At 42.6% G+C, this 15,914-nt stretch overlaps 1 protein-coding gene across 2 annotated transcripts in view; it reads right to left on the bottom strand.

Moving 5' to 3' along the window:
- RAPGEF5 (Rap guanine nucleotide exchange factor 5) overlaps positions 1–15,914 on the bottom strand; it is a 215,368-nt gene that overhangs the window by 161,237 nt on the left and 38,217 nt on the right. For both annotated transcript variants that reach the window (XM_075922221.2, XM_075922220.2), the window contains exons 4-6: positions 14,474–14,595; positions 12,758–12,926; positions 8,879–8,945 (exon numbers count right to left, since the gene is read on the bottom strand). In XM_075922221.2, the coding sequence (XP_075778336.2) occupies positions 8,879–8,945; positions 12,758–12,926; positions 14,474–14,595 (358 nt within the window). The remainder of the gene's footprint in view (positions 1–8,878; positions 8,946–12,757; positions 12,927–14,473; positions 14,596–15,914) is intronic.

Raw genomic sequence — 15,914 nt, 5'->3', positions numbered from 1 at the left:
AGGCATCAAGGCAGTTTCAGCTGGAAATTCTGAATCTGAAAGATACACGCACACACATCCCACTAGATTTATGTACACTAAACAAGGTATTGCCAAAACCTTGTTTTTCTCTACTGGATTGAGACCAGAAGCAAGCCTCCAACTACCACTGGAAATGCTGAATGAAAACATGTACATAAGTAGACTTGAAAAAAAATTCTCTAGCTTCAGCTGAGGCTGCTAGGTCTTATAAACGGCCTGATTCTCCCAAATGTTGAGGCCCTTCAGTTTCCACAGAAGTCAAGTGGACTTGAGGAAACCAAGGACCTTTTTGGACTTGGCCCATGGTGTCTAGACTTCAATCTATATGCTCAATGGGCTTATTTTAAATGCTATTTCAGTGATGTTTTGGATGGGTACTTAATTCCTATGCTCCATTTAACATAATGAAATCTCTGGATAACAATCATTTACCCAACACACATGGGCAACCTATTATCTTACTTCTGCATAAACACCTTCAGGCAGAATTGGTGCTTGCATGTCTTATGGAGACTTATCTGGACTTAATGTAAAACAGTGGTCACCAACCAGTAGATTGGGATCTACTGGTAGATCTTGGAGCCTCTGAGAGGTGATCCTGATTGGTTCGGCCAAGAGGCTATCTAGTGCCAGCACTTTAGCTGCCTCACCCCGCACTGCTGCGCACCTCCTGCCCTCTGCTTGCAGCTGTCCCCTCAGGAGTCTCCTGCTTGCTGGGCAGGGAATGGAGAGGAGGGTGCTGATGTCAGGGTGCCCCCCTTCTCACTATGTATCCTATCTCCACAGAGTAGACAGGGGACACAACAGGGCTTGGGATGGAGGGAGTTTGCTGGTTGCTTTTGGGAGTGGTGCAGGGCCAGGGCAGGAACGAGCCTGCCTTAGCCCCACTGCACCACCACCTAGGCGCCACCTGAGGTCAGCAGGGTCCAGCCAGAGCCCACAACCCAAAACCCTACCCAGTAATGAACCCCCTCCAGCACCCAAAGCCCCTGCCCTAGCTCTGAGCACCCCTGCATCCCAACACCTTCCCAGAGCCTGCGCCTAGAATCTCTCCTGCCCCCAACTGTCTGCCCCAAGCTCAGTTCAGAGCCCCTCTCACACTCCAGATCCCTTAATCCAAGACCAGAGTCTGCACCCCAACCCACAGCCCCAGCCTTGTGAAAGAGGGAGATGGAGGGCGGATGGAGTGAGGCCTCGGAGAAGGGGCATGGGTATTTGGGTGTGAGGTAGATCTTTGACTGCACTTAAATTCAAAAAGTGATCTCATGCTTAAAAATGTTGGAGACTACTGATGTAAAATACATGTTTAAAGCAGTAGCTGTGCCTATAAATTACCATAAAACCTGAGCTATTGAATATAAAATTTGTCTCAAGATTGCCCCTACAAACCAAACATGCTAGCTGAATGGTATCCTGTTGGGAAACAATGCAGATTTTTAAAAAATGTAGAGGTACTCTTGTCGTCCTACATGTCCAAAATACAGCAGCCTAAAAAGACCATTCTTTTGAACAATTTAGTACATTATTCCATCCACTGCAGTTATGTGCTACGCGGAAGATCAGGAGCCTAAGTGGGCATAATTAAGACACACACACACACACACACACACACACACACACACACACACTTATTTATTTTAGATATACAGGCAGTCCCCGGGTTATGTACAAGATAGGGACTGTAGGTTTGTTCTTAAGTTGAATTTATATGTAAGTCGGAACTGGTACATATTGTAGGGGAAACTCTAGCCAAACATTTCTCCAGAGCTCAGTTTTATTCTCCCATACCTCACTTCCCTCAGTCCTTTATTCTCAAGCTGAGGTGTCTGCTGAGAAAAGCCGCTCCGCGTCTCCCTGGTCTGCTGGGGGGGGGGGGGCACTAGCTTCGCGTCTCCCTGGTCTGCTGGGGGGAAGCAGCTAGTGCGGGGTTGCCTCACCCCGTTTGTAAGTAGGGATCCGATGTAAGTCGGATCCATGTAACCCGGGGACTGCCTGTATAGATATTTGGGATTGCCTAGATTTAGTGAAAGATAGGTCTCGGATAATCTTAAAAAAGTCAGAACTTAAAGTCAGAACTATGAGCTTTTTTAGAATTATTTTGAATTCTTTATTGGATTAACATTACCACTTCTATATCTTTTTATCAAAAGTTTGATATAGGCGTCTCTGTGATAATGTTTTGAATGTGAATTTAATCCGTAAGAAAGGCTGACTATTCTCAGAATCTGAGAGAATATTTGCATGAAATGTTCTCAGGTTAGCCAAGACAATGCACAAACACTCAAGAGTTTAATATGTACTTTAAAAATCCAAAGTAAACACCATTTGTGCTCTCTGACTGTGCTGTTTGTTGACTTCCCAAAGGATGGGGAAATTGCTTCAGATACACTATATAAACATCCTAATGGTCAGTTTTGCACCATCACAAAACCTCTAAAAGCAGGTTTGGAGTGGGAAAGTCAACCACTGGACTTGCATTGATAGACGCATGCAGGGCAACTAATTGCATCCAAGAGACCGTGACTCTGGGCAAAGTGTAAGACATTGTAGATGGCTTTGCACAATGGGCTTCCCTAACTGTGATAGGGAGATAGATGGCACACATATTCCAATTCTGGCACCAGACCATCTAGCCACTGAGTACATTATCAGAAGGAAGATTTCTCTATTGTTGTCCAAGTGCTTGTGGTTCATCATGGGCATTTCATGGACATTAGTGCACGATGATCTGGAAAGGTACAAAATACATGTATCTTTTGGGACACTGGCCTATTCAGGAGGCTGCAAGCAGGGACTCTCTTCACAGACCAGAAAAATCACTGTAGGGGAGGTCAAAATGCCCACTGTGATCCTGGGAGTCCCTGCCTATCCCTTCATGCAATGGCTTGTGATGGGGAATCTTGACAGCAGCAAGGTGCAGCTCAACAACAGGATGAGCAAGTGCAGAATGATTATTCAGTGTGCTTTTGGCCATTAGGTGCTGCCTACATGAGAGGCTGGACCTGGCTGATGACAGTAACCATAGGAATAGTGACATGCACTGTACACTCCATAACATTTGTGGAGAGAAGGGTGAAAGCTTCACTCATGGCTAGACCGCTAAGGCTCAGTGCTTGGTGGCTAGATTTAAATAGCCAGAGCCCAGGGCTATTAGAGGGGTGCAATGTGGACCATGAGGATCAGGGAGCCTTGAGGTAGCAATTTGAAGCTGAAAGCCGCTAACGTTTGTTACTATGCTCAGGAGCTCAGCACCGGTGATACTTAGGAGGTGATGGTGATTGGTGTGGACTATGTACTGCGATGGTATAAGAAAATTCCTGTTGCTTCACAGGGCCCTCTTTGCTTTCTGACAATGGAATGAAGATTGCTTTCAAATCAAAACAATTATTTTATTAAGCAACAACTAGAAGAGGGAGACAAACAAAAACCCCACACCAGCACTGTGGAGAATGGGAAAGGGAGAGTCTCAAGAGGAGATGTGATCCCAGGACAGTTGAAGATTTGTGTATCTCCAGGTATCGTATGCAATCTTGTCCTTTTTAGCTCTGCTGAAGTGAAGTGGCTACTACTGAGAAATGGGTGTTGAGTGCAACGGGATGGAATGTGACAGGTCAGACGAAGAATGCAGCAGGTACTGACCGGAGCCAGCGTGATGGTGAGTGTGTATTGGGGTGGGTACAAGTGGGAAATGGGTAAGAGTTGTGTGACATATGCTGTAAGAGAGGGAAGGCATAGAGCTACATGATTTGCAGTACTAAAAGCCCAAGAGCATGTCCACTTGGTGCTACATAATGTTTTTGAGACGCTCCTCTTTCAGTACCTTTTCTCTTTATTCTACTCTTCCTTCAATTCTCCCCAGCCCTAAGCTGTGGAGTGCAACATAACGCCATGCAGAATGTCCTCTCTAATTTTTGTGGCCATTTTCTAATCCCATGTAGTAATTCAGCCAGGGACTAAAAAACAGGAGGCTGAGCTCCCAAGGTCATATCTGTGAAGCCAAAATGCAACATTTTACAGCAGCTCTATTGTTAGCAACACACAGGCCAGAGAATCAGTGTCTTAAAACACAACCACTAATTTACATACCTATCACTAACTAGTTAAACCCAGGCAAGCACACATGAGCCATAAAACCCCCAAAATGGTAAATAACTGCAGAGGAATACAATGTTCAGAACAGTGCTGGGCAGTGGGCACATGGCTCTTAAGAACCAGCATTGTATGAGGGCACTAAAATCGTTACTGTCCTCACACTTTCCATAGCTGGCTTTCATTATAGAAACTTCCATAACGAAAACCAGCTCTCTCACTGCTGAGTGAAAGCAAGAATCAGGGGAGGGTGTTCAACACCACATCTTCTGCCCTAGCCCTTATGCAACTGACCTGCATGCAGCAATGGTCTCCCTCCCCAAGGAGCAAGAAACAAAGGAGCTCTGCCATAGAACTCATAACAGTGGATTGCCTATCATCTCCATGAGAGTTCTGTGAAGATCTCCAAGGCATATTCCTGTGACATGAAGGTGTCCATCAACACCATATTCCACCACTCTGGCTAGGCATGTGGTGGTATGCACATCCAATGGACACAAACCAGCCTTCTGTAAATCCCTCCCCACCAACTCAGCATACAAAAACAAGCCAGCCTTCTGAAATCTTCCTCCCTCCCCAACAACTCACTTCAGTGATTCCCAAAATCAAAGCCACCCACCAGGGGCTTCCCTTCCTGTTTCACCAAACTTTGATCACGGTGATGGGCTAGTCACTTCCGGGGTAAAGAAGAGCTCCTTAGCTACATGCTGCTTTCAGTCTCCCCACGCCCCCGTGCATGATTTCCTCCTCCTGTCTCAATTCATTCATGGTTTGCCTCCCATGCCTTGTGATAGGTATTCTGCAAGGTATTCTGCAGCTCCTTCACTTTGATCCTTCATTGCAGGGTGGCCCAATCATGGTCCCTTTCCATCATGCAGCATGATCTCTGTCCATAGATATCATAATTCCTATAGTTCGAGCACAGCTTGGACTAGACAGTCTCCTCTCCCCAGACGCTGATGAGGTCCAGCAGCTCAGCACTGCTCCAAGTGGGGGGGATCACGTGGCTCATGGAACAGCCTGGTCATCTGGAAAGATGCACTGAGACCACTGCACATGTTGCTGAGCAAACAGAAAGGGGATTTTCCAAATTCCCAAGAGATTTAAAGGGTGGAGCTGATGGTTGGTCATCTGAGGGCAGGAGAGTAGAGTTCAAACGGATGACCAGAGAAGTGAGAACAGGCATTGTGGGAAAACTCCTGGAGGCCACCTGTAGCACTGTAATTAAACAGAGCATCTACAGTGGCACCATGGCACTGTAGCCCCAGGGCAGAAAGCGGTACACCTCTTGTTGGAGTGATTGTTACACAGCACTGCAACTATGCAGTTTCTGTGTACAAAGTTGCTTTGGCACTGTGTACACTTTGGGAGCTTCACTGGAGAAAGCTGATTTACTGGGCTAGTGTAGACAAGCCTTTAGATGTGCTTCTGTAGCATTTTAAGTGTAGACAAGCCTGAAATTAGTTTCATGTCTTTTACAACAGTCTCTGCTTTTAGAGTATTTTTTAAAGTAACAATTCCGCGGGAAATAAAATCATTTGCAGTTGTTTCCTGCAGTCCCACCAAACTTGGCATTCTTAACAATAGCTATCTCTATTATCTCCCTGAACCATTGTTTTTAAAAAGTGTGCATTTCCCTAACTAATCAGTTCCAGACTGGCTGAGTCATCAAGAGAAGGCAAATTGTACAATAATTCTGAGAAAGCAAAAGCTTCCAAAAGAAACAATACCTGGTAACAAAAGCCAATGGGGAGCAAGGAGGGAACAGGCCAAGAAAGGAAGCTAAACTGCAGTTAAGAAAAACATTCTATGGTAGCAAAGATTTTATTAAAAACGTACATAATTAGTTGTTTTGCTATTAGTAAGGTTTAGTTTAAGGCCCATTCTGTGTCTGAACGGTTTACCTACTGGTAATTGTGTTTTATTCTATTTATACAATAGCTGAGTCTCTTTATTTGCATTTCCAAGATTGTTAACGATATTTTTATTGCATCTTCCACTCTCTAAGACACATAAAACATCAAGTAGCTGCTAGATCGGTGAAGAAATTGTATCTTTCAATGGCCATTAACTATAATTTTTACCCTATAAATGACTGATACTGTGATGCCATTTTCTATCTTTTGAATATACAGACTCCTCATCAGAATTCAGTTCTGTGTTAGTAGAAACAGGTGCTGTTCTATGCATGGCCAAGGCAGCTTGTACCCTTATAATCTATGACAAACAAACAAAGTTACCTCTCAGATTGTCCAGAAGCATTTACTGACCTAGAAACAGTCTGAGTGACTCTTAGATTCAGCTCAACTGTTAACTCATACAAAATATTATTCCTCTGCTCTGTTGCTGCTCAATTCACAGTTCTCTTCCCAGTGTTGTGTTCTGTGCGTTACAGCGAATATTCACACACGTCTTATTTGGCTTGAATCCTTTGTTGTAACCAAAAGCCCACAAGACAAATGAGATATGTTCAGGTATAAAGGCATCGCTCAAACCTGCAATATTCACACTGGTATTTTTAGCGCACTCTCTCACGCCCTGCTAGTACAAAATGGTCTACCTGGGCTGGGAAGCTCACTTCCAGATGCGGTGTAGACACATCCACAGTGCATAAGCCCTTCATGTACCTATAAACTAACTAAAGACCAATAAGTAACATTCACAAAAAACATTGGGCATGCTGATCAAGAAAGGACCATTTAAATTAATTCATGAGTTGTACGGTGCTAATTATGTAGTACACTTAAGGCATAATATGTAAAGTTCTCCATAGAGTGGAAACAGAGGCTACTAGATAAGTGACTGAAAGCCTATGGTGTCGGAGAACAGGCCCGAGGGTTTCCCGAGTGATTCTGTTCCTCTACTCAAAGAGGAGCCAAAATTCATTTGCAGATATTAACCTAACTTATGAAGGATTCTGGTTGGACTTTGGCTTGGCTTTGCCCTATTAAGCCAACAATTTCTTGTGCAGAAGATATATATTTCTCTGTGGCTGTACAGGCAAACTATTATTTTATGTATGAACAGGATGAGAAAAAGTGATCCCTTTCAGAACATCTGGAGGTGCAGTTGAGTGTTCTTCATTTGCCTACTACAGTTGAACCTTTTTTAAAAATCCTTTCCCTTCATTGTAACCATCACTGTTCCAAGCTCTGGAGCACTCTAGCAATAATAGGATTACTCACATTCTTATAAACAACGAGAAGTCCTATGGCACCTTATAGACTAACATTTATTGGAGCATAAGCTCCATGACATGCATCTGACAAAGTGGGTCTTTGCCCACGAAAGCTTATGCTCCAATAAATCTGTTAGTCTATAAGGTGCAACAGGACTTCTCATTGTTTATGCAGATTCAGACTAACATGGCTTCCCCTCTGATACTTGTCACATTCTTATAGTTAAAGACATAATTTAATATTGTGATGGAGCATGATCCTAAAGGTGCTGAGGAAATCTGACTCAAATTCTTAAGATCAATATTTATTCCTGTTTCACTGAGTGGGGATTTTTAAACTTGTGCTTGTTATCAAATAATCATTCACTGTTTCTCTTCTGGTTAGGGGAAGGGCAAAAGGACTTACTGAGAGTAGTGGTAATAGAGCTGGTAGAATTTTTTTGAACTTTTTTCAGACTGGAAACTTTTTTCAGACTGGAAATCTTTACTACAAAAAAAAGGTTCTCTAAAGTTTAGAAGAAGAGGGCAACAAAACTTGACAATGGAAAATGTATATCGTGTTTCAGTTTTGGGTCTTTTAAAAAGGAGGGGCACACAGAAAAGTTTGAAAATGAAAGTGTTTTAAACCACAAGTTTTCAGCAAGAAATGAAGCAAAAACATTCCTTTTAAAAGATGCATCATAAAAACTCCCATTACCCCCCCCCATTAATTTTCTGATGCACTCCTATTGTTAGCATTTGCCTAATACTTACTATGACCTTATCCTTATGTTCTTGCCAGTGCTGCCCCCTCACCTTCCTTAGCTCATCCTCATCTTTGTGCTTTTTCCCCCTGATGCCTGAGATTCTTAACCTGAGTCATAGACTCTCTGCTATCTGCATTATGATTTAAGGGAGTGATGTTAATTCAGTCTAACTTTCCACGTTCCTGGCTGCACCAGGGGAAAAAAAGCATGTGTTTTACAAGATAGCTGACACACAAAATCCTGGCACCAACAGGGTTGCCTGTAATCTTGCCCTCATGTAATTCTGAGGTCAACCCTAGGGGGACATCCAATCTCACAGCAAGAGAAACATCTGGCCAAATTCTCCTTTCTTTTACACACAGGCTGCGGTAAATCGGCATGAGATATGCTACTGAAGTTACCTGAACAATATAACTGAGGTTGATGAAATTAGATTCACTTACCATGGGGTCTACATCACACTGTGTAGACAGGAGACACTCTCCCACTGACTAACTTACTCTTCTTAGCTAGGTGCAGTACAGAAATCGATGGGAAAGCACTCTTCCATCCATTTAGCAGGTCTTCACCAGGGCCACTAAATTGATGATGCTGCAGATTGCAGCAGAGCCAATTTAGGTCCATAGTGAAGATGTGCCCTTAGTTTAAGTGACAAAAGAATTGCTCTGAACAGTTAGGATAATACACCGACACCATCTTCTCCTTCCCATGAATTTCTTCCTGAGACAAAATTGTAATGTCCATTTTGGCCCTTTGTCCTACTAACACACTGTTTTAATTTGAAAGGATCCATAATTTGATATTTCCAATGGGATCAGTACAAACTTTGAGGAGATAATCTTACCGCAGATGTGAGGCGAGCAAGAATTTCAGCATCAGTCTCTGCTGTGTCTTCGATTTTTTGACCAGGCCTTAAAAATAAAAATAAAATACAGTTATCCTTATTTTGTGCTTTTGTTTGGAGATTTCTTCATTCCTGGAAAACAAAGTGACAAAAGACCACAACATGCATAAAAGTGAATATAAAAATAACAATAATTCTGGCAGTAGCACCAGCGTAAGCCTTCTCTCAGTGGTTGTCAAATTTTCTATTGACAAAAGTCACAAAGTGTTGAAGAACTGCTCTTCAGATCAAATAATGAAATAAATTATATTCTAGCCAAATAATTGTAAAAGGAGAACTTTATCTCAATTGCACATTCAAATGTATATTTTTACCCACTATAAGTGTACTTCAGCATCATTTTCTACATACGAAGGACTGTTCGAGAATGCCATCTGTCAAACAATATGCTTTGTTAAAAATGTGAAGCTCTGTCTTATAAAGCTGTAGGTTCACAGATATAAAAATCAGAAGATTCCAGAAATAATTGATATATGAAGCTATGAAAGCTAAAATAATTAACAGTTAGATGTTCCAAGTCAGGACTGAATGGGAGTGGCATTCAGATTGCAGTTATTTAACAAGTGTAAAAGAGTATGAAAGGGTTATGTTACAACTAAGATGATAAATGGGGTCTGGAGAGTGGAAAAGAAGATAGTGTAAAAATCATTTCCCCCTGTCCTTGGGGCCCTATGCAGAGGCCAGTCACAATACAGAAGTCCAGGATTAGGTAAAACTTCCACATTTCCCAAAGAGTTCAGTGAAGAGTGAGGGGCAGGGCTATACATTTGGCTTTTCCATTAGCATTTTACTCCTCTTTACACTGCTTTTTCCATTTGGCCTGGTCTATCAGTTCTCATAGTATTTGTAACTAGATTTTTTCTCCTCTTTTTCTTCATTTTTGTGCCTAAAACGAATAAAAATGTATCTAAGGTGCTGCAAAACTGTGTGTTGTTTTTAAAGTTTTTCCCATTACAGACTAATTTAACTACCCCTCTGAAGCTAATAAAATTACAGATTGAGTTACATTTTCAAATCCACAATGTCCTAACTGGTTAAAAATTAAGCCAAAAAAAAAAAAAAACCTCCACCCTATCTGTCTTGTTCTTCGTTCATTTATACATTTTTCACGTGTATCATATTCGTGTCATTATACACTGCAGTAACAGATGTTATTATACTGTACAATAGCATACATGTAGTTATGTTATTCATTTGCAAGAATGTTTGTGTTTTATTTCCAAAATAAAATGCTAAGCCAAAACAAACAGATTTGTTTGGTACATACAGAAAAGTATTTACTCTGCCCACACATTTAAATGCATTTTCTTTTAAGCAGAAGGGTTACTGTGTACAATTATTTAGACCTTAATTTGGCATTTTTCTTTTGTACTATGTAAGTTGCCTTGCTGAAACCTCTATTGAACCTCAAAGAAGTCTTATTAGAAACGGAAAAAGAAATCAATCTGGAAGGTAGGATTATTAACATAGGAATTAAAAACCCTTCTCTTTAATAGAAATAGGGTATGTCTGTAAATCATGCAAGTAACATTAGCTGCAGTTTACTGTAAAACAGATCACAGGTAAATGGAATATTCTGGCTTCGAATAAATCATTTAATCAGTCTTATGCTTTGACATATTTAAGGAAGCAGCAATCTGTGGGAGCTAATGCAAAGACTGAAAACTCTGAAATAGGAAGCACCTACTTTATATTTAATAACAAAACTCTTCCTGCAGAAAACACAGTATGAGGGGGAAAGCTGCCTGAGGAAAAAAAGGCTTCAATGACAAGGTTTCCAAAAGAAAACCACCTTCTACAAAGATTTGAATGTGAGGAGGAAAAAAAACAGATGTATGTGAGTAAATAACTGTACGACACCAGAAGATAAGTAACTGCCTACACTGGAAATGATAATACTAGAACTGTATGTTATAAAATACTGGCCTTTTCTAGCAATGTTGAAGTGAATTGAATGTCTCCTTAGCTAGATCCTACCCGTTTTCCAATAATTTCTCTCCGCATTATCATTCAAAACAGAACTTTCTGGTGTATCCTTTTGACCGAGAACCTTCAGGTGAACAGCCATGAGTAAGTGGCCTGATTTTCAGAATGACTTAGGACTAGTGCTTTTTTTGTAATGGTACTGCCCGATACACAGTACGGACACCTCCAGTCACAGCTCAACAATTTTTTTTTAAACACGAAAAAAGCACTGTTTAGGACCACAGCTCATACTGAAATCAAGATGAAGTGCCACTGAGGTCAGTGAGAGGTAAGGGAGCTCCATGCCTCAAACTCAGGCCGTTTATTTTAATGCCTAAATGTACAGAGATTTTGATGATCAATTGTTGGGACATAAAACTTTGGTCCTTTCACATGGGCCCTTTTATGCTATTTCTAGTATCTTGTATTAGAAATCTGCTTTAGGGAAGATCCTCTTAAAATCTGAGAAAAAAGTCACAGAAAAGAGTTTCTCTAACAGCAAAAGAGGTTAGCTATAACTCAGACTCATAGACTTTAAGGTCAGAAGGGACCATTATGATCATCTAGTCTGACCCCCTGCACAACGCAGGCTACAGAATCTCACCCACCCACTCCTGAAATAATCCTCCTACCTATATCTCAGATATTGAAGCCTTCAAATAGTTTAAAGACCCCAAGATGCAGATAATCCTCCAGCTGTGATCTGTGTCCCATGCTACAGAGGAAAGTGAAAATCCTCCAGCGCCTCTGCCAATCTACCCTGGAGGAAAATTCCTTCCCGATCCCAAATATGGCGATCAGCTGAACCCTGAGCATGTTGGCAAGACTCACCAGCCAGATACCCAGGAGAAGTTCTCTATAGTAACTCCTATCATCCCTCCATTGGTCTATTTACCACTGATAAAAGGTCAATTAATTACCAAGATCATGTTCTCTCAAATCATCCCCTTCGTAAACCCATCTAGCTTAATCTTGAAGCCAGATAGGTCTTTTGCCCCCACTACTTCTTATAGAATAACTGATATTCTATAAACTAGATTAAGGTTGTGGTCATGGGAAGTGACAGAATCTGTGACTTTCAGAGGCCTCCATGACGCACTCTCTTTAGCCCCAGTGCAGTGGAGTAGGAGGGAGCTGTCAGCCAACAGCCCCTCCCACACCCCGTAGTTCCCACTGCCTGCCACTATAGGAGGCAGGCAGGACCCTACAGCTCCCAGCCACCATGGGCAGACCTTAGCAGAACCCTTCCCCTTCATTCTCAGACACTGTGCGGGGGAAGACCTTGGAGTCCAGTGGCAGTGGGTACTGGACCCTCCTTCCTCCCCATTTTTTCAGGGTTTTTTTTTTTAAATAAAATTCAAGGACAAGTGACGGGCAATAACCAAAAATTCATGGAAACCCATGACCTGTTTGTGACTTTTACTAAAAATATCAATGATGAAATCTTAGCCTTCACTCTAAATAAAAATATTTACTTGTAATAAAAAAAAAAAACCAGAATGGAGGTCTCCCTGTGCTAGGGATTGTACAAATTCAGTCTCTGCCCCCAAAATATCTCATACTCCAAACAGATACAACAGGCAAAGTATGAGAATGAAAACAGAAGCATAGAAAAGTGAAGTGACTTGTCCAAGGCATCAGAACAAGGTAGTACCAGAGCTGAGACTAGAACCTTTGTCTCCTGACTCCTGCTTGGGTGTCCCTACACATACGCTAGATGCTGAGTTTAGCAAACATGTCAATACAAGGGATAACCCTAACATGCAAGCCGTTACATGTCTATATGATTTTGTAGACAGTCATTTTTACACAGGCATTTAAAGTCAGCAAAAGTTCTTAAGAAAAGGTACTTACAGATTGCATATAGAAGTTCTGGTTGAAGATAGAGGCACAAGCTGCAGTAAACGTTTTACACCATTTTGCCATCCTTCATCTCTTTCGAATTCACAGAAAAGGTAAGTACATTCATCAGCTGAGAATTGGTAGAAAACATGAGTGTCTTGAAAACAGAGTTGCCTGTCCACTATTTGAAAAAAAAAATGAAATAGCTTTTAAAGTTTTTTTTTCTACCAATTTCACTCACCCATGCATAAACATATTGAGTGCTAACTTAATGCTTAGTTTGATAACCAAGGACAAAAATCTTAAAACTGAATTTTGAAGCAATTATAGAGAGTCTGGCTTGAATTAATTCCATCGAAGTGATGCAGCCAAAAGAAAAAAAATCTCAGAGTGACAGAACATACAGGGGACTAGAGTGTAAGATGATGGAGTCTTGACGCTTCAGGAACAGTGAGAGCTCTGCCTTTAAGGGCATAACAGTCAGAGAAGTCTTTCACACAGCAGATTCATGAGCATTGATTTACATTAGCCTCTAGGTCATTTCTTCAGCTGAATGCCTCTCTACAGGATAGCAAGATCATAGGCAAGAAAAGGATACATGAAAACAGGAGGGGGAAAGCTTCAGGAAAAAAGAAATACTTAAAAAAATAAACACAGAGATCAAATATTTTACATGTTAATTCTCCCTTCACAATGCACACATGGTAAATTCACCCCTTTTAAAAAGGGGCTAGATTCAGTACCACATTATGCCATTTCTGCCAGCTAGACCCAGAGCTCTCGCACCATAATGCCCATCCTGCAGGAGAACATAATAGCATGATGTTTCTTAGCTTATGCATCAAGGAAAGAACCAAGATCTCTACAGTTAAAAGCATGAGCTGCTACAGCTAAGTCAAGGCTCGCTAGCTTGTACTGTAACAAATTCCTATCCTCAGCAGAACAGGCACAGAAGGAAACATTTAACATGTGCATTGAACAGTAGGTTACATAAGCACAGAGTTTCTAAAGTCCACTTTGAAAGGAATGGGGACAACTCATTAGCACAGTCTCAAAAAGGCATGGGTAGGGAATGGGCACGGACAGGATGGGCTGCAGGTGCACTGATTCAGTGGCTCTGGAGCCCTGGATACAAAAAAAGCCGTCTTCCCATGGGAAAAAATCCTGGAACGTGGCTACTGATGTCAACATCACCCCCCACATTTCAGATTTCTAGGCCAAACTCTGCCCTAGTTTAATCTGCAGTCAATGGGGCAACACAGAGAGGAATGGTGAATTTTGCCCAATGTGGTTATCAATGAGTTAAAATTACTTCTTCATCTGCTGTACTGTGTTCTCTAGTTATGAAAAAAGGGGGAAGCACAGTAGTTACTTTAAAAAAAAAGAAAAGACACCTGATGAACTAGTAATTTACCGTTACAAAGGCATTGCTGACCTGCTGAAAACAATGCATAGCATGTGAAGAAAAGAGAAACTTTGAAATAAACATGCACATGATCTGCAAAACTGCAAATAGGCAACTATTTCTAAAAAGCAGAATAGAAAAAACTGTGTCTGGACCAATTCATATCTTGTAATAACTAAATGAAACATCACATGGATAAAAGTCTATACTAAATTAATATTAAATGAAGTGACCTAATTAGAAAGTCTCCCAGAAAACATAAATTTCATTCTATGAATGAAAGCCTGACTGATAGCAGTAGTACTTATTTCTATAACACTGACCTGATAACACAATTCCCATATCCAGTAGGAGCTGCCATACACCAACTGCTGTAGATCTGCACTTAACAAAAGGACAGTGCTCCAACAGCCAGTCTACCAGTTCTGATCCAACACAGCTACTCCTTTAAAAAAAATAAAAAAATCAGGATATTTTATTTCAAATTCATACTGTATTCCACAACATTGTTGTTTGACTGACTATCTATGTAAAATCAGTCATAAGGTGTTCTGAATAACTTTATGCATCGGGTAGTAATAAATACATTTGCCTATCCAGTTATCTCCTGAAAGGCCATCCTTAGACAAATTCGTTATACACGGCTGCATAGGGCACCAGAAAATTTGGGGGGTCGTGGGTCTTACTGTCTACCCTTCCTATCCCTGTTCTGATCCTTCCTGCAGGCTTCCTCCACAGCTGGCTGCTGTAGCCTGGTGAGTCTTCTTCCAGAGAAGATCTGGTAACATAAAAGTGAAAAAGCCTCCTAACCTACTAAACCTATTAGCTCAACACTGGAAGTACAAGAAAGCCCTTAAAGTAATAATGAAGCCATTTAAAAGGCATTTGCCAATCCCAAGATATACGCTGTCAGTTTCTGAATTTACCAATACAGGCAGTCCCCGGGTTACGTACAAGATAGGGACTATAGGTTTGTTCTTAAGTTGAATTTGTATGTAAGTCGGAACTGGCTCCAGATTCAGCTGCTGCCACTGAAACTGACCAGGGGCTAACTACAGGAAGCCGGAGGCAGAGTTGCTCTGCCCCCAGCTTCCTGGAATCAGCCTGATCAGTTTCAACAGCTGCTGAATCTGGAGCCTGGGACAGAACAGCTGGGGCGTTGCCCGGTTGGTTCCCACAGGACCAACCCGGCAGCACCCCAGCTGCTCTACCCGAGGCATCCCGCAACAAAAGCCTGGTCTGCTGGGGGGGGGGGGGGGGAAGCACTAGCTGCGCCCCCTCCAGCAAACCAGGGAGACCCGAGCAAAGCCTCCCAGGCGGCGGGACCCCCGCCACCTGGGCGGCTTTGCTCCTGTCCTCCTGGTCTGCTGGGGGGGGGGGCGTCCAGCAAAGCCGCTGGACCCCCCCCAGCAGACCAGGGACACCCGAGCAAAGCCGCCCAGGCGGAGGCTTTGCTCGGGTGTCCCTCGTTCTGCTGGAGGGGGTCCAGCAGCTTTGCTGGACCCCCCCAGCAGACCAGGGGGACAGGAGCAGAGCCGCCCAGGCGGCGGGGGTCCCGCTGCCTGGGCGGCTTTGCTCCCGGGCAAACGAGCAAAGCCGCCCAGGCGGCAGCTTTGCTCGGGTGTCCCTGGTCTGCTGGGGGGGTCCAGCGGCTTTGCTGGACCCCCCCAGCAGACCAGGGAGACCGGGAGAAGCTTTTCTCGCCCCGGAGGACACGGGTGGCGACCCGCCGCCCGTGAGCTCCGAGACGAGAAAAGCCCCGTT

This window comes from Pelodiscus sinensis, chromosome 2 (assembly GCF_052426305.1).
Source record: "Pelodiscus sinensis isolate ZL-2025 chromosome 2, ASM5242630v1, whole genome shotgun sequence".
Classification (NCBI taxonomy): Eukaryota; Metazoa; Chordata; order Testudines; family Trionychidae; genus Pelodiscus; species Pelodiscus sinensis.
This window is presented reverse-complemented; position numbering and strand designations above follow the sequence as displayed.